Source organism: Bombus pascuorum, chromosome 1, assembly GCF_905332965.1.
Source record: "Bombus pascuorum chromosome 1, iyBomPasc1.1, whole genome shotgun sequence".
In the NCBI taxonomy this organism is placed as follows: Eukaryota; Metazoa; Arthropoda; class Insecta; order Hymenoptera; family Apidae; genus Bombus; species Bombus pascuorum.
This window is the reverse complement of record NC_083488.1, coordinates 30,871,321-30,893,714: the sequence shown is the minus strand read 5'-3', so window position 1 is coordinate 30,893,714 and position 22,394 is coordinate 30,871,321. Positions and strand designations below refer to the sequence as shown.

Sequence of the window (22,394 nt, the reverse complement as noted above, 5' to 3'; positions counted from 1 at the left end):
GTTCGATCGAAATAACACGGGGTGGAATATTGGCAACAAATTGAAAGTTTCATTGTTTCTCTGTATCCAGCTCGATTTATTATTGATTCTTTGGATTCTGACTTTGTGCCATAGTATATCATAAATTATGCAAATCGGTGCGCTATAGCCATTCGCAAACAAAGGGATAATCGCTCAAAGCAACGATTATCAACATCTTAAACCAAAGAAACAAAGGAAGGATTGTTTTCCCTGAATTATTTTATGTTTTCTTTGCAAAACAAATCGCTTGTCTGAGATAGAACGATCGTGGAATAGAAACGAAAAATATTGAAACGGGATTTAAACTCTTTTCCATCGTGTAAGTAAAATAACTGCATACGAATAGTTTGAAATGAAAATTCATTCTAATCGAAGTATAATAGAAATCGTTGAAGATATTATCTTTGGTAATCGCTGGTAGGCGATGGATCTCAAACGTTGAAGGGCTGAAAAATTAGGACATGATCGCTAATCGGATCATGCACGGCCGATCTTCAGTCTGATCAGTCTCTGACCAATCAGGAAAATGCGAACAACGAACGAGATGGAAAGCCCTGCTAACGAGTGAAACGGCAATGCAGTTGCGAGCAGCCCGGCCCATGTGTGGCTCAGGTACCCTCGTCAAGATCCTTGGTCCTGATCGTAGGACCGTCCTGAATTCAGGATCGTCCTTGATCCCGAGATCTTCGTTTCGCTTTTAATATCCTGGTTTTTCTGACCAATGCATCTGACTTCCACGCGATGTGGATTTCTCGTCGATCGTGCGTCGAACCACCTTACGAAACACACGGATTTTTGTTCGTCTTTCTCTCAAAACGTAGTAATGCAATCTTGGCAATTCTTGGCCATTCGCAACATCATTGCGTACATTTCGTTGTTTTTATTATATAACGCGTCGTGATTTGACGTGATTTCGTTTATTACATTTTCGCCGATTTACGTTTACATTTGTTAGCGCTGGAACGCTTACAGCGCAAGGTTTCGAAACCAATGAAACGCGCACACGATCCACGAGAAATAAGAATCCACGCTGTTTGTACGTAATTAGCGATACGTAACCCCCTTCTTGCTCGTCAGCCACTGCACTTGAGTTTTCTACTACGATTCTAATTTTACACCCACTCTTTCTTTTTCTCTATTCTTCTTCCCCTCGTATATTCCATTTCAGAGACGGAGCGCCGCTCGTCAAGCGCTCCGCGACGATTGATCGGTTCGCCGGATATCGAAAACCGCTTTAAATATTGTCGAGCGACGAGCATGCTGAAGAAATCCATCGTCGATAATCAACCGCGTTACGCGTTGCCTCCTATCCAAGGGAGGAAGAGAATCGACCGAGACGTTTTAGCGTAAATCGAGACGCGTTTTGGAAACTACGCTCAACTTTAACCGTAACGATTAAGAGCTGCGTTTGATTCAACTACAAGCACGAAGCCGCGGTATTTCGGTCGTGTACTTTTGGAGTAAACACTTGTAAAAGTTCGCAAGTTTGCGTCGAGTGGTAACGAAAAGCATTCGGTTAGGAAATGTACGCGGATTAATTAGAGCCAAAGTTAATCTAACGAAAGACTCGACGAAAACCTAAGATCGCGATATACACTGGTTGGCGAAAATATTTGAACCATCGGAAAGTTTATGTTCATATTGTATGCGTTTTATACAAAAACACGCTATATGCTAATTTTTTCATTACTTATATGTCTGTAATAAATATTTTGTAATTTCTACATACGTCTGTGAACATATTCAGACTGGCTCCGCCAATATAATCAAGACAGTGCCGTCTCGTTACAGTGCTGATGAAATTTCAAACGGTTTTGTATAATATGTATACAGCAAGTTTCCATAAATGTGCAGACATTTTCGCCAACCGCTGTACGTAAATGAGATGTTTAGAAAAGAAGAAAATAAAGGTGGCATGGAATGGAAGGCGACGATTTTTCTAACGCGTCGGTGGAAGAAAATGGGAGGAAGCTTAACTGCAGGACGAGTCGATACCGAGAGTTGACTTATCGAAAAAGGAATTTCCGGCTTTAAATTATATTCTAGGAAGAAATCCCCGATTGAATTATGGAATTCCATTAAGCGTTCTCGATGCAACGTCTCCGTTTAATATTTTTACAAAATTATTAAACGTACTTTCAGATATTACATAAATACGGTTAACCCCTGCGCCCGTTGGCTCGATTGATCGACGAGAGTGTAGGAGAGAGAGAAAGAGAGAGCCGAATTCTCATCGGTTGCGAGATTATTTTAAATGTCGAAATGACACACTTTCCCCGTTTCCCGTGACGTACATTTTTTCCGTTCTCTTTCACCACCCTTTTCCGTTTCTTTGCTTTTTAGTATTTTTTCCCCTCAATTCCGGTCTCATGGGTGTTTCACGGCTTTGTATATTCGCCCACCCTTCGATCGTGTTTCATTAACTTAATTGTAAAGGGTAGACCTTTGAGTTATACCGCGTGTATACGTGCTCGTTGGACAGGCTGGTTGGAGTTCGGTGGATAAGTCACGCCATTGAAACCCGTTTCAGTCGTTACCGGTGTACTTTGATGATTGATTAAACGACTTTAATTATTCTATCAGCGGCATGGTCGCGTTACCTATAGTACCGAAGTGATAAGGTCGGGAGGAAGTTTTCAACCGCGAAAATCACCGGTGGCAAGATATCGACGGACCGATACTCCTTCCCATTATTTTCTATTATCCTTTACCGTTTATCGAGCCTGTACACACACACACCTGTGATACGAACCGAGCAATCGTCGCAGCTTCCAGAAAAAAGGACTCATGTAGACGCACACGTACACTCATACGTAAGCAGACATATAAGACGTACTATGCGCAGCATTCTTTCCAAAAGAAGCTATGTTTTTCACGTGACACGTACGTGTCAGATTGGCGTATGCGTGTGCGAATTGAATCAAGGGAACCGCGGAATTTGGAATTTTCGACGTTTCTGCTTTTGAGGTCCTTTTTTCTCTGTCTGTCTCTCTGTCTCTCTCTCTTCCCTTCTCTCTTTTTCTCTTTCTTTCTTTCCCTCTATTTCTCTCTATTTTTATTCTTACGTTTCTCTCTGCCTCACTGTTTTTCTCTCTGTCTGTCTGTCTTCTGTCTTTTCTGTCGAATGTCGCTGCGAGCGAGATCGCGACGACGCGACGACGTTCTCTCGTTGTCGCCACTTTCTCTGCTTCGCGAAGAGAACGGGAGGAATGGCCATCGTGACGAGTCGTCCACCGGCTGCCTCCCGGGCTATTTTGTTGCTTTTGATTCTACTTTATTCTCCATTCGTTCGGAAAGTTCATTTTTAGAGCACACACCGGTTCGACGTAGTAACCGAACGTTGCGTGCCTTTTGAGAGACAGCACCGTGTTGTTGAGTGAAGCACGTAGTGAAAGAGAACTTCGTTTGATACCCTATAGGAAGTATTTTTATAGGTTAAATGTAGTAATAAGTTGCGATGAGAGATAAAAGAAAAGGAAATGACTTTTCCTTGGACATGTCGGCCGCGGAAATCGATTCCTTAATTAGTAATTCCGCTATTTCGTATTCGTGATACGGTGAATGATGGAGTAGAAAAGATGTCAGTTCCTATATATTTGTTCCATTTTTACGCATCCCTTAATTCACGATTGTTTAACGCGTAGGAGACGATATTTGATTATTTTAATTTTGGAGAATATGTTAATTAAATTAGTTTTGGTTTGTACACTCTCCCAAGTGTTCGTAGACCCACAATAGTTCGATCGGTTATGTCTATACAAAGTTAAAGAAAAAAAAAAAAAAAAAAAATAAAAATGATATTTCGATCGTTCTGTCCGAATTAGCTTCGCGGAGAGATATGAACGATGGATGAGCAACTTCTGTTCAATTGGTCGATATTAAGTTGAATCGACTGAGGACAAAACTCTCGGGAGTTTTTCCCCCTTTCGTGCATAACTTTCGTTTCAGCACAAATTCACTTTGGAAGCACCATAATCGCACGTGCACGCAGTGGCGCGGCGATAGCACAAGAGGGGGAGGGGGGATGTGGATTATTAAAGCAAAAAAAAAAAAGATCAATGAAAATTAATTGAATCAAGTATGAAATTAAAGATAGATTTAAAATGATACGCGAAAAGATCGTAGAGAAATAGAAGGGATCTTTTCTGCTTCGAGAAGCTGTCATACTTACAGCGGTAGTGAAAACCGTCTATTTGATGCAAAACTTGTCTTCTTTTGAAATGTACAAATATGAAAGAGGGTACCTGCAGATACATCGAGCTATGGCTGCGACACTGTAATCAGTTACCAATTGCCCGTAGACGTTTTGTCTCCTTTACCTTCGATTCTTTTTCTTGCTCCTTTGTTTGCTACACGAACTATACATTGCGATTATTTTTATCGACATCACGACGTACGATTTTGTCAGACGGAAACGTCGAACACGCGTTTTTCGCCAACTGATCGATGACACGTTCTACTTTTATTCGATATATACATATACATATGTAATATAATGTAACTATATAATATATGTATATGATTCTAATGGATTCGATTAGAATGGCAAACCTTTTAGACTAGAATTTTTTATTCACGCATGAACTAGCATCGTGAACGTTGTATTTTGCTCGTCCGTTGGCGTCTTACGATAAAGAAGGGTATCTTGTAATAATTAAAGAGCACAAATATCGGGGTAAATGGTTATTTTAGTCCGCCGTAAAATATGTCGTTATTGTTAGGTTCGCGTTATTCTTTCGAAAAGCGAGGCTATCTTTACAATCACATATGTGTCTTGATTTAGAAAATAATCCTGTCGAAGGAAAATACCGCTCCGATGAGACACCGTTTCGTTTCAATCCTTAAGAAGCTCGAGAAATCGTACACGTTGCTTGAAAGAAAGATTCGTATCACGACGAAAACGAATATAATCGAGTGTTTTGTTAGTTTATCGGTTTAAGTCCATGAATTAAATTATCATTTGAGATGACAGAAACGATATATTTTGAAAAGCTTTGCAGTAAAAAATATTTGTATTGGAATTGATTTATATTCATCAATTTTACCAGTTACATCCGTTTGAATGGCTCTCTTAATTAAATATTTTCAAAACAAGATTGTAATTTTAAGCTGGAAAAACTGTTTGTACCAAACTTGGTTGGCTGAGGCTTTGTGCGTTCAGTTAATTTTTATTAAAAACGGAAGACCTAGTTTTCCTAGTTTTAAAACGTCTCTTGAGAGTCATAATTAGAAAAAAAGCAGGAGGAATAATTAAATGGGCAGAGCAGATAGGAAGAGAAAGAGTAATCAAATGGCAAACAGGGAAAATGGAAGTTGTAAGTGTTAGAAGAATAGAAGATGCGAGGGATCTTTACCTTGCGGAACCTCGAGAGGTCATGACGGTTAAAAACTATCTAATAGCACCCTAAAGATTCTAATTTCTCTCTCTCTAGCGTGACTTTAGAGTTTTAAGTGGTAGATGGGGACGGACGGTGGAAGGCCGACGAGGAAGTTCTGGGCGGGTTTTCTAAAATCATGCAGTTTGCATAAAGTGGGCCATGCAGGTATACGACGCAGAAACCTTACACACCTCCGTAATTTTAGTGTTCTACAGGGTTTATCGTTGGTTAATCGTTGCTTAAAATCTGTAAGATACTTCAACTTGTGCGACCTTTGATCCTCGGGTTTTACAAGTTTTTTAAGGCACGAATATGTTCCTTGAGAACGTCGAGTAAAAGACGTTCATACTCTTTCGAAGTGATCAAAAATTGCATCTACGTTCGATAGTAGTGGGGCTCGAGTCGATTCAAAATGTGCTTAATCGGAGCTCGATTATCGAGAAGTTTCGATGTAGTTGCAGAAACTTATCTGACAGAGTATCCTATAGTCTAATAAATTGTATAAAATACACGAGATGTCGAGGTTCTTGAAATTTGTATTCACACGAATAAAATTAAATTCAAAGGGATATGGAAGAATTCCTAAGGATTTATGACAAATCAAAGTCTTAATTACGGACAATTTTTCCTTTTTTATCAAAAAGTCAAGAAAACAGCTTCCAAGGTTTTCGATGCGTTTAATCTCCGTTACGAGTTTCAAAGCGAGCCTAAACCGTTTTAGAACTAGTTCGTTCAAAAAGTAGGTAAAAGCGTATAACGAAATCTCACTGATGGCGTCGACCGTCATTATAATCTTCGCCACTTTTCCGGCGAATCGTGCAAACGACTGTTACGCTAGAAAAACAGTTGTAACTCGAAAACCAGCTGGAACAGAGACCTGGCGCAAACTTTGTCGATTGTTCGTGCGCGGTGAATTCAGCTGCACCGAAATTAGCTCCACGCTCTATGGTGCACTCTTCTCTAACCATTGGAAAGGCTGTCTCATGCTCGTCGGAGCTATCTCCATGACCGTTCGAGCAATCTTGTACGCGTGACTTGGGTTCCTCCTTCTTCGGTCTGTTCTAATTTTTCTTGTCGTGTGGAAAATCGCTGACAAAACTGGCCAAGCGAAAATAGACTAATCACACGGTTTTTAGCTGGCTCGTGCAGACAACCGAACGAGTAAACCAGACAGTATGAGATTAGAGGAGGTAAAGGTGGCGTCTGGCGATTAGCAGAACGAAAACGACTTTTCAGGGATTTAAAGTTTCCTCTGTCTGGTATATCTGTTCGGCTGACTCGTGAACTTGCGGTGTATGCGGGTCGCCTTTTCTCTTTCGGGCTCGAAACACATTAATCCATCGTTGGAACCCGGAGGATAAAACAATGTACGTTATATCGTATACCGCAGCCGAAAGATCCAATGACAATAGTTCTGCTTTAAAAGTCAAATAGACGTTTCACCACCGGAGAGCTCAATTAACTCGATTAACTTACGCCGTGGCTTCTTGGTAGGCAATTCTCGCGTGGTAAAAGCAGTATTCATCGAGTTCGACTCGCTGGTCAAGCTCGTTTTCCGACGTTGCGTCTTTTGTACCGTTCTTAGGTATTGAAAGCTTGATATCGTGAATTAGAAACGGTTCGACTCGAGCCAGTTTCGGTTTAACTAGGGTGGTTTTCCATTGAAAATCGAAAGTCGAGTATGGTTTGGAATCGCGAGGTGGTGGGTGATACGTTTGTGCGAAGGTTGGATGAAAAGTAGCTGGGATAATGGTTGAATGTGCTGGCTGGATACGAGGCTGCTTGCACGTACAAGCGAAAGTGTTGTTTGCGTAACAAGTTTCTGCGACTCAAGTTCAGATCTGTTCCGGTGTTAACATAACCGCTTACAGTTAGTTGCTCACGTATCTTGTCTTACGCTGAATTTTATTGAGATGGATCGCTTAATACTCGAGATTGAAAATAGCGTTTACGTGTAGCGACGAGAGTTTATGTTTTGCGTTCATCCTTGCGGATCGTATTATTCTGGTCTTTTATCCGTTTGCGATAAAATACTGTAGCTTGGCCGAGATCCGCTATCTCTGTTTCTTATTCTTAAGTTAAGAATCACGATGGATATAATTAAAGTGTGGTGAGAGGCAAAAATGTTTATCCTAAGGTTTTCTAAATAACGTTCGGCTCGTATGACACGATCTATCATAGATGATCTCGCAATGGATGACTCTTTAGTGATCTTAAAAGATCTCTTTGAGTCACAGTAACAAAACATCAGTGACTCTGATTATGGGAATAATCGTTTATGGGAATGGTCTTCCTCTTGTCTTTCGTTGTAGGTAATTTCTTTAAACAGAAATACGTACTTCGGAAATCTTCATCACGACCACACGACAGTTTCTACTGTTTGATTATACTTTTTGATGATACTTCATCCTTGAAATAATTCTTAAATAGTATTAACAACCATGGTATTTTTTAAAATAATAGTATCGGTTTTCAATGAGGATAGACTTTTTCAAAATAAACGGTCTGAAAACATATTAGCTCTTGGATTAACGTAATTAGGTTTTTGAATCGTACTTATTAGTGCTACGTACTATGCTCTATTGATACTTAGCTTGTATGAACGTTCTTGAAATATGATACGATCGTTTAAATTTACTCCATGTTTGTGACAATGAATAATCTCATGTAAATTTCGCTCTAATATCCAAAATTGACTTTGCTTTTAATAAAACAAGTCTGCAGTTCAATATACATTGTAAATTTGGAAAAAACAAACACAAGAAGTTTTTGCTATATACGTACTTCACGAACTCATCGTACTAACCTCAGTTTAGCGTCAGAAGATAGTAGTTTCATCTAAGAATATTTCATTTAAGAATTATCCAAAAAACATTTCTCACGTGAATCCTACGCATCACTTTCAGTTTGCCTTCGTACTTTGTAATTTATGATTCTTTTCACGTCGAGATTCACGCCGCCAATGACAAGTAGTGCCGACGAGACTCGATCTAAAGAAAGGCATAGAGAGAAACTCGAGGTTCTGTGAGTCAGTCAGTTTCGGCTGACAAAGACGGTCTGCGGTAAGACGTTTCCTCTTTCCATTGTTTTCTCCTTACGAAGTTTGTCAATATATCGTCGACTAGCTGTTATCGTTCGTCCGACTATTACCACCAGTGCGTGGCATTCTTCCATTGCATTTATTTCGAACGATCGATCGCGACAGCGACACGACACGCCGCGCCGCGTCGAGCCTCGAAACTGTGCTCGCGGGAGTATGACCACGGCGGACAGGAAAGTGCAAAATACTTTGATCCCCGGCTCGAGCACCGGAATGGCTGAAGTGCAGCCAGTAGAGTTTTCTTTTTTTTTTTTTCCTTTTCTTTACTTTAAAGAGACGTCCCAGTGCCAGGGTGGAGGACCTCGATGCACTTGGGGTGACAAGGTGGTGGGACACGAAGCGGCATCGTGGTGGGATAAGAAAAGGGGTGGTTAGCAGAACAGAGGGAAGAGGTTGGAAGGGGTTGGAGGTGGCGAAAGCCTCGCCAACAGGGACCGGGAGGTCTCAAAGAAAAGAACTACTCGCGCTGCCGAGACGCTCTCCTGTCAGGGCTTGACCTTTTTTTTAATTGCATCCAGACCAAAGTTAGAAACAACGAACGGTGGCTTCCTCGCTGGTATGACAGAGAAACGGCCGCACGAGGGAAAGGGACGAAAGGAAAGAGAAGAAATGAACGAAAGACGAGCAAGAGAGTGGTGGTCCGCCACCGGAAGAGACGGTATACGTTGGAGAAGACAAACCGCGAATTCGTACGTGTCTGCTCGATGTTTGAGCGTCGGAAGGAAACGATGGAATGCAAAATATGTAGGTCAGGGTCATACTCGAGAGCATCGAGTTCGTTTCCTTTTTCTCTCTTTCTCTCTCTCCCTGTCTCCTTCTCTTTCTCTCGTCTGCTTTTCCACTTCAACTCCTCTCCTCTTCATCCTTTTTAGTCCCAGCAGCCTCGTCTTTTCCTTTTTTCACCTTACTCTGTGCTTGCTTCAAATCCGACTTTAATGGGCTCGTGCGGCCGTATTACATTTCTGATATTATTACGAGAGATTTTTGCGGAGAGCCGAGGGATTAGGATTCCTTAGACGGTCTCTTCGGTTTGCGAAGGGCTTCCGCAGTTTTCGTCCTTAACGTTCATTAACAGTTCGTTTGCTTAATCGTGTTTAAGGATAAGCCGACGCGATTATTTTCCTGGATAATTGGAACGCATTAACATTGAACGTAATCTCGGCGCTGGCGTCTTCGGTTTGACATTATTTCAGACCTTTGTTCAGCATTGTATTCTTCGGTTTGTACAGGATTTTTATCTCTTCATCATCCGGCTAATAAAGGGATAGAACGTTAAGAAGAAGCATTGTTAAGGAGGTAAAATGTTGAGAAGAAAAGACAAAGATCAGGTGTTGTTTACCTTCTGATGATTTTATGCTTCCGTTCTTCAATTTCGTCCTTCCATTTCTACAGGATTTTTATCTCTCTGTTGTCTATCTTGAAGTAAAAGTCCAAAAGTAAAGAGAGACATTGTTAATCGTAGAATTATTAGTCAAAATGACCAATATCAAATTTCTTGTTTTGTTACATACTAAAAACGTGCAATTTCTGGTAATTTGTTATTGAAACAGAAACAAGATTACGTATATATTACTTTTTTGTCACCTTTTGTTGCTTTAAATTTAATCAACTACGTGCAACGTATCAAAGATCGGTAATTTTATTATTAAACGAGTAGAACGTAAAAAAGAGACGAGAAAGTTCAAGTATTATTCATCTGATGACTTTATATTTTTTTTATTAAGCGTACAGTCACGTGTGCGATCTACAAAGAGATTAAAAAAAGATGTCCTATTTTACTCGATAGAGCGAGTTTAGGATGAATCAGTGTAATCAGGATGTTCGATCTTTTTGAAATTTTATGCTTACATACAGAAAGTACGATTTTCACGATTTCATCATTATCTCGCATCTAGGTTTGCGGAACGCTAAGTTCCTTGAATGAGTGTTTTATCGATTTTGTCTGATGAGATACGACCCCGAATGCCAACAATAAAAGTAATATTCGCGTGACTGGGACACATTTCATCATACAACATACGCACACCGTGTATTTCTAAGAAACAAGTTAAATTCACTAAACTGATTATTGCTAAATGTATGGTAATCCATTAACACGCCCATAAACATTACATTCAACGCATTAATATACATATATCGCGATTTAAATCTCGTTTTTAGATTTTTATACAAAATTATGTATATTTTCTTATTACTGACTATACAACGTACGTATATAAGTTGGCAGAGTCTAAACATCTGCTCCGATAGAAATTTCTTTGTTTCTCCATTCTTTCCTACTTTTGTTATATATTTTCTAGTAGGTACGTTATAATTTATTTGCTACTTTGTTCCTATTTTTCTCGCAAGTTATATTCTCTGTAGTCGATAGAAATAATACGTAATCGATAAGTTGCTGCCAAATCATCAGAGTAAAACTAGGTAGACTAAATATATCTTGCACATGTTACTTTCTTGTTACATCGAGTCTAACCATCGACGATAAGGAAATAAATTGAGTCGGCTAGAAAGATAATCGAAATCGAAATTCTTAATTCTCCTTGTATCGTCATGTTGAAACTTTTACGATATGGAAACCAGGGGTCGTACTACTTTTATAATTCAACAAGAACACGAAAAGAAGAAGGTAAAATATGTGCTTGTCATTCATATTTAACCAGACTGCTAGCAGTTACGTTATTGAACATTTAGAATATTGTCATATGTTCCACGATCGAACAACGACTAGGTCTAAATTATTTTTATCGATAGCTTGGTAAACTAACGAATGCGTGACTGATTGTAGGCTTATGTATTTTGCTGTTACGTTTTAGAGTACAGTAAATGAATATCTGTAGTAAACGTATAATGTCGATTCAACGATCGATTCGTATGTTAATTTATGCAGATGTGCGTTAATAAAATTAAACTGCAATGTAAACAATTTGAGGTAGAAACATTCAAACGAAAATAAGTACGCGCAGAAAGTCAGAATTTAATAGAAGCACAAAATAAGGGGCTTCTAATTAAACTGTTTCATACAACGAGAGAGTAGTTTCAGAGATTAATTAAGTAATTTCAGTAAGTTTCATTTCAGCTCAATCGATTTTCAATGTATTTATACAAATATGATATTATAGATTTTTAAGAAAAATAAAATGTCGCGCGAAGGAATCGCTAAATAAAAATATTATACGTAAGGGATGAATTCGAGTGACGAGTGTACCCGTTCTCTCCAGTTAACAGGTTAAATTCAACCCCTGAGATCGTGTCCACGATCGTGAAACGGTTCGAACTTCCACGTAGCAATTCATTTCCAGTTCACCGAAGAAGAGGGAAGCAGGGGATAGTCTGAAACTTCTGATCTCTAGCGTACGCTCGCGTAGTTTTCATTTAGGGTTTAAGTTCGTAATTTTGCTTTCTCAAGCACGCTAGTCAGCCAAAGGGTTTCGACGCGAGTCACTCAACTGGTTGCGTAATAAATCGTTCTTAAGCTGTGGAATTAGCGCTGGTTACGTAGATCCAGCCGATGCGCACGCGTTTATGATGGAATCTCTAAAGGACGATGCCAGCCATACTTCGTTCAAATGCGATATTAATAAACCGCTGAAGCGAGCAAGACCGCAGGTCAATTTACACGGCTTCGAATGCCTGTGTAGCATATAATTATGGTTCAGGATAAATTAGGCTACAATGGCAACAACGACGGCGACATGGTACGGTAATTACGGAACGTCGAACGTTTTGCGTTTACGACTTATTAATCGAGAACATTAGACGATGATCGGTTCGAGTGTAATTCAGAGAATCTTCCTAGGATATGGTTATCTTTCAAGCAACGTGTAGATACTCAGTCGGATAGGAGCGTGTAATGCGCAAAGTAAGCGCGTAACACGAGTTTCCTTTCAAAGACGACGGGATATTAGCGCTCGGTCCGGTATTATCGAAGAAACGAGTATAGCTGATTTTTCATGCCTTTTGTAAAGTTTGTTAGAGAACATAACATATCAAACCCTGAGAATAGTAAGATAATAACGGGATGACGAATCGAGGAGGCAGCCTCTCCTCGTCTTTCCTTAGATTGTCGAGTACCTATAAAACGTAATCGATGCAGATTAGAGACAGTAGAGACAGTCGAGACAGCCGCGATTAACCATTTCCCCACCGATGTCTATCTTTTCGAAAGACCCCGAGAACACGGAGGCGGCCGATCTGCAGAGGAAGCTGGAAATGCTGAACAACATGATGGACCAGGAAGCACGAGCCGAACAGGCACGACGACAGATATTGTACAATATAGGCCACTGTAAGTACTTGCCAAGTCACTGTTTAAGTGGCTGCTGTTTTATTCGAATATTCTCTCTAACACGAGAGGAACGTCCCCGATCAATTACTACACTCGACGCGATTCACCCGTGCGCCATCACTTGCGCTAATTTCATTTTCCTTTTTAATGCGCTAAATATCACGAACATCGATTATAATTATAGAATGTTTCCCCTATAGATGCGTTTTGCGTTGGCCGCGATCAAATCATCGTTACCATTCCGTTTGGATGAATTACAGATCGCAGGCGAACGGACGATGGAATATTTACGTATATGATTTCGCATTTATCGATCGTACGATTTCGTTCGATTCTTTATTTCTCTATATATCTGACACCGTGCCGTGGATGTAGGTTTATTCGAGTTGTAGGATATGGTTAATTGGTATATTTGTTTAACGAATGTACAGAGAACGTTAAAGATCTGTGAAATTGCACTTAAACTCGGATAAACTGTGTAATTATCGTTATCTCCTTATTCGTGTACAAGTCCAACGTTATGGTACGGATTTCCGTTTAAATCGACAGTGGAAAAAGTACTTGTTTTTTCGGGTTTGTTAAATGATTGTTAAGACGTCGGTATAGTCGATTCACGATGAAATTCGTACAGATAAAACGCATACGTTAACTCGATTGAAATAAAATTGTATAATAATTTCACACATTTGCAAATACGTTTTACGTTGATTTTAGTTGTAAGTATAATCGCAGCTTTGAGCGAATATAGTCGTATGGTCATGTTGATTTTTATCTTTTACAGTTCTTTCGCAGAAGCTCTTTTGTTTATGGCTTCCAGACAAAATTCGCTCGAACGCTACTTCCGATTAGCGTAGCAATGGCTTTGTACGCTGCCAGCTTTTCGCATAAAAATCGATTCCAGCGTGATGTTCGTTTCTTTCTTGTTTTATTTGCGACCACCGACCATAAGAGTACTTTATGCAATTGCAATTGCATTATCCACGGAGTATGCACGTGGATATTTTCAATCAGCAAGTACGCTACGAACTGCCACTCCCATTGTTGGTTATCGACCATCGAGAATCGTCGGTAACTTATCCCTAAAAATTCAGCCCCTCTTCAAAAATCATTTGTCGCTATATCAATGATCGCTACACCCTTGGCATGGTAAAGTTTGTTTAACGATGAATTCTTTCTTTTTCTGTTCCATGCAAGTAGTGGAATCTCCGTCGATCCGCCTATTTCATTCCTTTATCTTCATTTTCAATTGTTTCGCCCTCTTCGTTTGTGGACCTCCTTTTTCCCCTGAACGAGAATTCTGATGATTCTCCTGACACGTCAAATACCTCGATAACAACGATCAAATCGCATGGACATTAACCGTTTCTGTTTCCCGCTGTTGCACCGTTTCAATTTTCGGATTCGTCCAATATCGACCAATTTCGTTCCCGGTGAAGCACATTTAAAATTAACGCGATCGAAACGACGGATTATACGCTTTACGAGGCAGAAGACAAACGAATACCGTTCGCGATTATCTTTTTCTTTCTCCAGTACAATATTCCGGTAATCGTCGTTTAATATCTTCTCTGCCCTGGGGACAGCAAACAGAAGGAAAACTCATCGTGGTTCGTTCCCGATATTTTCTTCCTTGGAAGAATTCACGATTAGAAGGATTTTAGGATATTTTTCAGCAACTTTATCTCTGCATTGTTACACACATTTACACGCAATTTGTACATTTGATTTTATTTAAGACAGCAATCTTTTCGCTTCCGAACGTGTTTTCAATTAGCCTGTAAGAAAAAGTGGTTGTTAAATCGCACGACAGTTAGCGAACTTGTTTTTCTCTGCATTTGAAATTTTCTTTTCGAACAACACGAGTCTCACGATTGTGCAACGAAAGATTCTCACTGTGCCACGGTAACATTACATTTGAATTGTCTTTCAGCGGGATACTCAGAGGATTCGGATTATACGTCGGATCTGAATTATCCAGTCGGCGGACAGGGTGCAAACAGCTCTGCTTCGCAGTTTCGTACCGCTGCCAACCAATTGGCTACCCCTCAAAGATCCCTCGAGACCTCCAGAGAAAATAGCTACGAGAGGGACGATCATCAGGTATTGTTAGAACGATATTTCGATATCTCTGTTTATTAACTATAAACATTCGTAATCACTCGATATCGCAAAGACGTTGATCTTTAATCGCCGATCGAGGTTTCTTTTGTCGTCTCAAGGTATAACATTAGATCGCTATCGACTTCTTGATGAATAATATTTTTACAAAATTTAATTAAAGGATCTATACGAACATGCTTGAATTATCAAACGCTGCAGAAAGTATGCAAACAGAGTAAAGACTGAAGCATTGTTACTTTATAAACTATTCCTTAAATAAAAATATAGAAATATCGTAAATTTAAGATATAGAAGCCTAAGAAACAAAAATTCGAAGAATATCGTTATCCAATTTATACAAAGAAATTATTGATAGAAGCACTATCTCTAATTGTTCATAAACATTAATTTATTTGTAATACTCGAATAAAATTTGTTTCGCAGAGACATCGAAAACATACCGTAGTTTGTTCCTTTTAAATCGGTTAAATATAGCACGTAAGATAAATGTCTTAAATATATTATATTTCTATTGGAAGTGACATTTAAGTTTCGCTGAAAGATTAAATCTCGTCTATAGTATCTCGTAGAAAGCGTGCTTCACGGAACCGTATTTTATCGATTGTTCATGCCATCAGATTCCAGCTACAGTCGGAGGAAGACTAGCTCCGAGTAATTACGGAGGCTATGGTGGATCGGGCCACAGTCCACGATATGACGAACCATATCCCGAAGAAGGTCCACCGCAAAGGTATCAGTCTCAGCACACTTCAGAATCTTCCGAGCCACTCTTCTACAATAGTAGACCACGACACTATAAGGAGTACAGGTATTTGACATTTACCGAGCCTTAAAACACAATATACACACGAAATCGATAAAAAGTATCGCACGTTATACCAGAAATAACAGTTCCTACAGTAAAACTTCTTCTTTGAAACGACTTGCAATGACCAGTACTCGTGATACAACTACTAGTTACTTAATTCTTTCTCTTCCTCCTACTTCTTTTTCTTTCTATTTCGCTGCTACTGCATTGAAATAAAAATTAACATAAATTTATTCGAATAATTATAGCTGGATGTTAAAAGATGACAGATAACAGGGTCGTGCAGTGACAAAATAGTTTAGCATTTAACTTTAGCGAAATAGATTTTTGTACATTCGTCGTATCCGATGAATGTTTAGAACTTAACTGGAAACAATGTGCACGACTCTGGTCGTGAATCGCGTGATTCGAAGAGGAAAAAAAAAAAACGTTTATTATTTTCTTTTGCCTGATTTAGACGACGGAAGCACACGTGGGATTACGAGGACAGGTACGAAACGAGTACCCCAGTTCTGTTTCGTGAGAAAGTCTACGATTTTCATCGTATAACTCGCATTTTTGAATCGTAGATCACACATTTTCATCTAACATCTCCTTCATTAGCGTGTCACCGTTAGTTCAGTCCTGTGCCTTGGAACACCATCGAAATAGCTTTTACAGAAACGTAGCACACGAATCAAACACACATAGTTCGTCACATGATAAAACGATTGTGCAATAATCGCTTAGTTCGCCGCAATTCTCTGTTTATTTTCGACATTTACTCTGTAATTTTTATTTTATCTCGTTGATGAAATTGCAAATCGTTTAAACTTGTTACATAAAAGATCGATATAACGGTTGGTCGCATATTAACCTTTTTGCATTTACGAATGAAATATTTCGCGCCACGGTATTCTGCATACAACGCTTCGAACGAGATATTTTGCGCGTTTATTCATTAGAAATTGTCGTTTGTATCTGTACGCGATAAAAATTAACTCGCAAACTACGACAGAATTAAAAAGAACGTAGAATTCCAATATTTACAGGATAGCATTGGGAGAAACGGAAGAAGAAATTACGTAGACTAAGATATTATAGCTCGGTGTTTAATAAGTTAAAGAGAATGCACTGAGCGTTCACAGGTAGTTTTGCATGGCGCAGTTAGTGAGGCTGCGAATATTCGAGGGAATTGTTGGAAACGCCTTTTAACCAAGCGTATCATGCTTTCAGCAAACATCATCATTTAACGCGGGTCATTTCATCTCCGCTTTTATCTCTCCTATCTGATTATTACGGTTTTATCTCATCGCCGTCCCGTGATTTCAGCCAAGATGGTTGGCATAGCGAGGGTTACGACTATCATGGCACGAGAGTCGACGAAACGAGGATCTATAGCGACACAGAGTATTATCCAAGTACCACAACGAGTACTTCGAGACGAAGAGGTAAGACGTAAAGCAGCATATTCTGTTGGTTTTCGGCCAACAATGGATACATTAGTGCTTTTGATGTATGTTTTGACATATATAACGTATACGCGTCTCTCTAACAATAGTAAAAGAGATCTTAACTCGGTTTATTTCTGCATGTAAATAGGTCCTCATAGAAGACCGTCTTTGGAAAGACAGATGACTTTGTACGATGATCATCCATATTATACCGACGGATATAGCAGCGATGGAAGAGTGGGGAAAATGAGCGCTACGTATCCTGAATGCCAAACAGACATTAGGTACAATGAGTATTACGATAGCACCACGGGATACGGTTATCAAGATGAAAGGTGAGTATAGTAATTACGTACTATTATTTGACTTTCCATCTCGATGTATTCTTGTACAACGCAATGTAAAAGAAACTGAATTAGGGAAAACGATAAGGTATCGGTTTGCTTCATTTATAGATTGAGTATTTAACTATAGAAGATAATATACGTTAAATCTTTCTTTTATTTTAATGTTGAATGTGTCACCAGGTATGGTCAAGACGACGAAGATAGGCAATGGGATAGCGGAGGGAAATGGTACTTAGGAACTAGCACCTATTATGAGAACAAACGGAATAGAAAAACGCTTCCACAGAGGCCTGCATCTAGTATCGGTATTCATCGACCCGATTATAGACCAATAGTTACCCGACAACGCAGTTATGAATCGGAGGAACTCAATCACAGGTATTAGTCAGCTTTCTTTTCTTCAATTATATCGATATTACCAAGATAAGCATTTTAATACGATCCTTTGTGTTTGTCTTTAATGATCGTAGCACTCGTCGTCGAAAACCGCTTCAACCACAACAACGACCGCCGTCTCGAACAGAAGGCACTGGAAAGAAACTACCTCCGACACCAACAAAACCAAGCAATGTCGTTATCAATCGTAAGCTTGTCTCTCTACCTGCCACACCGAGCAGGCAACTGCCAAAGACTAGAACTCCTTCCGAGGAGAGCTACTACAAGCCTGACTACAACCAGGACTACAATTACGCTTATCGCAGCCATGATAATTTACCTCAGGATACCTATATTGACAGTATATATAGCGATGAAAGAGGTTACGTCCAAATGCACGCGCCTGACAAAACTCAATACGGGTCCAGTTACATGCCCCAGGTCGATGACCAGTATACTAGTTCGTGTCAAGAGCCACAGACACAGGATAGGTACGATCAACAGTATTTACAAAACTCGTATAAGGACGAGTATCAAGAGCCTTACCCGCAACAGAATAACCAGGTTTATCGAAATACGTATGAAGACATGATATATCCGAACGTGAGTCAGCCAAATGATCAATACACTAGCCAACCGAACGATCAATACAGGAAGACAAGCAGAGATAGGATAATGGATGATAATTATCAGGTGAAGGGTTACGATCAGAATAACGTACAATATCAGGACAGGAAGAAAACTTACTGGGATGATACGTATAAAGAGCAATACGATGGTTACAGCGTCTCTACATCGGGCGTATATGACCAAAATAACGTGACAAATAAATATAATCAATATCCGAAAGAGCAATACGATTCTGAGTACAATATAAATACGTCGACTGATTATCAAAGGGCTTATCCAGATACGTACAATCAGGAAATGTACGGTCAACGAATCTACGATCAAGACACGTACATTCAGGATATATATAAGGAGGATGGCCAAAATACTTACACTGAAGATACTTACAACCAGCAGGATCCGTACACTCAGGTACCCATTACGTCGCAAAGTAATTACGGCGATACTTATACCACAACAGGACCACAAAAGGACTACGTTGACTATCAAACGCCGTATAGCAAAGAGGAAACCGTTAGTAGATCGTACAAAAATGACTATCAGAATCAGTATGAAGAGCCTTATAATCAATACGAAGAGTCTTATCCTGATTCTTATCAGGAATCCTTCAAGGAACGTTACAAAGAGAGTCCGGTTACCAGCACGGAAAGAAGAACGAGCGAAGTTCCGGAGTTGTCGGTAACTACGCCTAGAGGTCAGACGAAAACTAACGGATATCAGTCGAGCGAGTCAGACTATTACGTTCCCCCTCAGGAAAGTCAGGATATATCCTCGACTGGTGTACAGAGAAGAAAGAAGTTCGAGAAACGTGGACCTAGCCCACTCGTACAACAACATACAGATTCCTTGGAGTCTAAGGACGACGAATTAAAGGAGTCTATCGAAACTGCCGTGAGTTCAATTAGTAGCATTCCACAGAAGAAAGGAATCAGCAGCGACTATTCAACAGCTGCTGACTCTAGCTCCGTTGCCCCTACTTTGATCGAATCTCCGCAAAGTACGGTGCAGCCCGCGACAACGATGGTTAATCATGTAACAGCCAACCACGTTCCAACTAGTATGACGGTGACGGCAATGGTTCACACAGGAGCTAATGGAAAACGATTAACGAGAACCGAATCCTGTCAGGAGGAAGTTGTCGAAGACGAGGAATATCCAGAAATCATACCGAAGGAACCACAGAGAAAAGACTCGCAGCTATCGCATCAAAGTCAACTCAGTCAACATTCTTCCCAGCACAGCCAGCATTCTCAGAAACCAAAATTAAACAGAGGAGATTCTTACGCCTCCGACCACTTCCCCGAGGAATCGTACAGCAGAAGAGGTTCATACGCGCAACCTCCAAGAAAAGACTCCTTCTCATCGATCACGCAAGACACCTTCAAACCACCTCTCACCAGGACAGACTCGTACCAAACGAGAGGTAGCTATGAACAAAACGTCAGTGCTCTTCAGCCCGTTTCCAGAACTGAGAGCTATTCGCGTGGATACTTCAAGGACCAAGAATCTATAGAGGAACCAGAGGTCAGCTTGAGCAGCGCGGTGAATGACGATTATAAGATGAGGGACGAGTCTCTTGAAAGGTAATGTAATAGATTTAGAATTGTTTAAAAATATGTAGAATTATTGACATATATTAATACATATATGTATATATTGAATGTTTATTTATGTTTATTTACGAAGGTACGAGCGAGGTGATGACGGAATGCTTCGTGACTCTCGGGAGGACTCGTTGGTGGACACGTACAAAACTACGCCACCGATGTCGCATACCGAAAGTCCACGTGGTAAGATTATTCTTTATTCTGTATTTTCTTAAATTTGTGAATATATATGTATGATAAAAGTTATATATTAATGTTCTTGCTTCTTGATTTACAGGAAGCATAACAAAACAAGCATCCTTAGAAGAAAGTGTTCAAATGGATACTCCACCGAGGAGTCCACCCGAGCCACCACCAGATAAGGAACTTCTCGAGATGGTTGGAGCTGCTTCAGTGCCTACACAATTGAAAGAACGACCGGAGATGACATCAAGACAACGGTGGCATTGGGCGTATAACCAAATAGTAATGCAGCTGCGGGTAAGTAAATCACATTTTGATTTAGGTATTCAAAACGAATACTGTTTTATAGAGAAGTGTTTTATTAATTCTGGACTACTAAATAATATTAAAAAGTATGGAATTTTCAATGAAAGCGAACTTTTATAAGATACCGTATAGATGATAGTATAGATTGGCAAACAGTTCTAGATATATACTATGCTGAAATAGCGAAGTTGCTACAGAAATAGATATACAGATCTCAAACAAAATGAGAATGACTTTCCATCACATCGAGGCGCTAGCCAATGACCTAAACGGCGACCTTCCGAAAAATGTAGCGCTTCATGCCGGCAACCCGCATTTTTCTTACTAGTCCTTCGCTGTTGCAACAATAGCCTTGCCAATTATTATCTTGTATCGATTCGTCACGTACGTTTATCGATCTCGAGATCGCATCTAGGGGTTCTGTACTTTATCACCCGTGTAGCTCGTATTGTTCGTTGTCAGTTAGAAGGTTGCCACAAATTCGTCGATCCTTATCGGTAGTTCACGGGATAACGAAAGGTTGTACACCAATGGCACGAGTTATACGTACGTAGATGAATTTGAATCGACGACTGATTTACTATCTGATATGGAAGCGTTAGAAACCAACGAAGCCCTTAATTTTCCGACTATAAATAATTTTAACCACTTGAAAACTTATATAAATATAGATAATTGTGTCAGTATAAATTAGATTAAAACTTGCTTAATTTCATCGTACGAAAGTGTAAAAAAGCACTTCATTAACCACGGATACGAATTAGTCACCGAATATTACGCACGTCCCAGAAAGCAAAGGTGCACCGATGCATAAATTACGAATAATACGTCGTGATATCACGGCAGAAATAACAGTCGCGCTATTATCGGTGTCAGTCGTTGTAAACGAACAATGAATGTTCATTAGTGTTTTATCGGGAACCTTCGGGAAGAAATACGAGATTATGTTCGCGCAAATACCCACACATACATAGACACACACGGAAGAGGCGTAACTATCCTGAATAAGAGACAAGTTTCAATAGCGAATTCAATGCGATTATTCTCAATGCGAACCTCTCGGAACGAATAAACGAGGGAGAAAAGTGAGAGAAAAAGGAAAAAAGAGGAAAGAGCTTGTGAATCGAATCCCATTGCGTGGAAAGGAATCCCTGCCGGAGTAAAGGGTGCGTTTATCGGCCTTCTCGCTGCCTTAAAAATACGCCGCTCATCGAGGGGACAAGAGATGGGTTAACGGTTAACTAGCTGCGACACGAAACTTCCATTAACGTAACCTTGTCACCCAATCGTGGCACCCTAAGTACGCACCTGACGCGCTCCTGGGAGCCATCGTAGTCGATATATGTGTATATACCACGGAGAAATTCGCCTCCACGATGGAAAATGTAAATTCCTCGTGGTAACGCATGCTGAGACGAAGCCGATTGTTCGCTCGCATGGTCCGGCTACGAAAATTTTCACTGGAGCCAGCTAGTTGAAGCATCGTATTACACTTTGCGAATATCATTTATATTTTCTGCAAATCGATCGTGAAGCTCTGAATATTTACGTCATGATATTATTGTTACTATTATTGCTATTGTAGCCTATATCGCGTTCGGAGATTTAATTGCTCTATTTAGACTGTAATTTATGGTTGGACGAGAGGAATGTATCGGTTTAATATAGGGGTGGTACAAAATGGTTTAGAACCATCTAGAGAGTAAAGTCCAGAGAAATAGCAAATTATTTATTTACAAGATAAAATATTTTTGCAAGATTTATAACTTTTAATAATTGTTTATTGTGTTTTCGATTGGA

General features: G+C 39.8%; 1 protein-coding gene across 5 annotated transcripts in view; it reads left to right on the top strand.

Moving 5' to 3' along the window:
- Window positions 1-22,394, top strand: part of LOC132909895 (protein unc-13 homolog B) — a 373,086-nt gene that overhangs the window by 67,189 nt on the left and 283,503 nt on the right. For 2 of the 5 annotated variants that reach the window (XM_060965194.1, XM_060965165.1), the window contains exons 6-16: window positions 544-633; window positions 12,665-12,784; window positions 14,715-14,884; window positions 15,523-15,713; window positions 16,171-16,203; window positions 17,025-17,143; window positions 17,295-17,481; window positions 17,674-17,871; window positions 17,964-20,081; window positions 20,185-20,288; window positions 20,383-20,585. In XM_060965194.1, the coding sequence (XP_060821177.1) occupies window positions 544-633; window positions 12,665-12,784; window positions 14,715-14,884; window positions 15,523-15,713; window positions 16,171-16,203; window positions 17,025-17,143; window positions 17,295-17,481; window positions 17,674-17,871; window positions 17,964-20,081; window positions 20,185-20,288; window positions 20,383-20,585 (3,533 nt within the window). The remainder of the gene's footprint in view (window positions 1-543; window positions 634-12,664; window positions 12,785-14,714; window positions 14,885-15,522; window positions 15,714-16,170; window positions 16,204-17,024; window positions 17,144-17,294; window positions 17,482-17,673; window positions 17,872-17,963; window positions 20,082-20,184; window positions 20,289-20,382; window positions 20,586-22,394) is intronic. The other 3 variants (XM_060965174.1, XM_060965183.1, XM_060965204.1) reach the window with 3 other exon arrangements.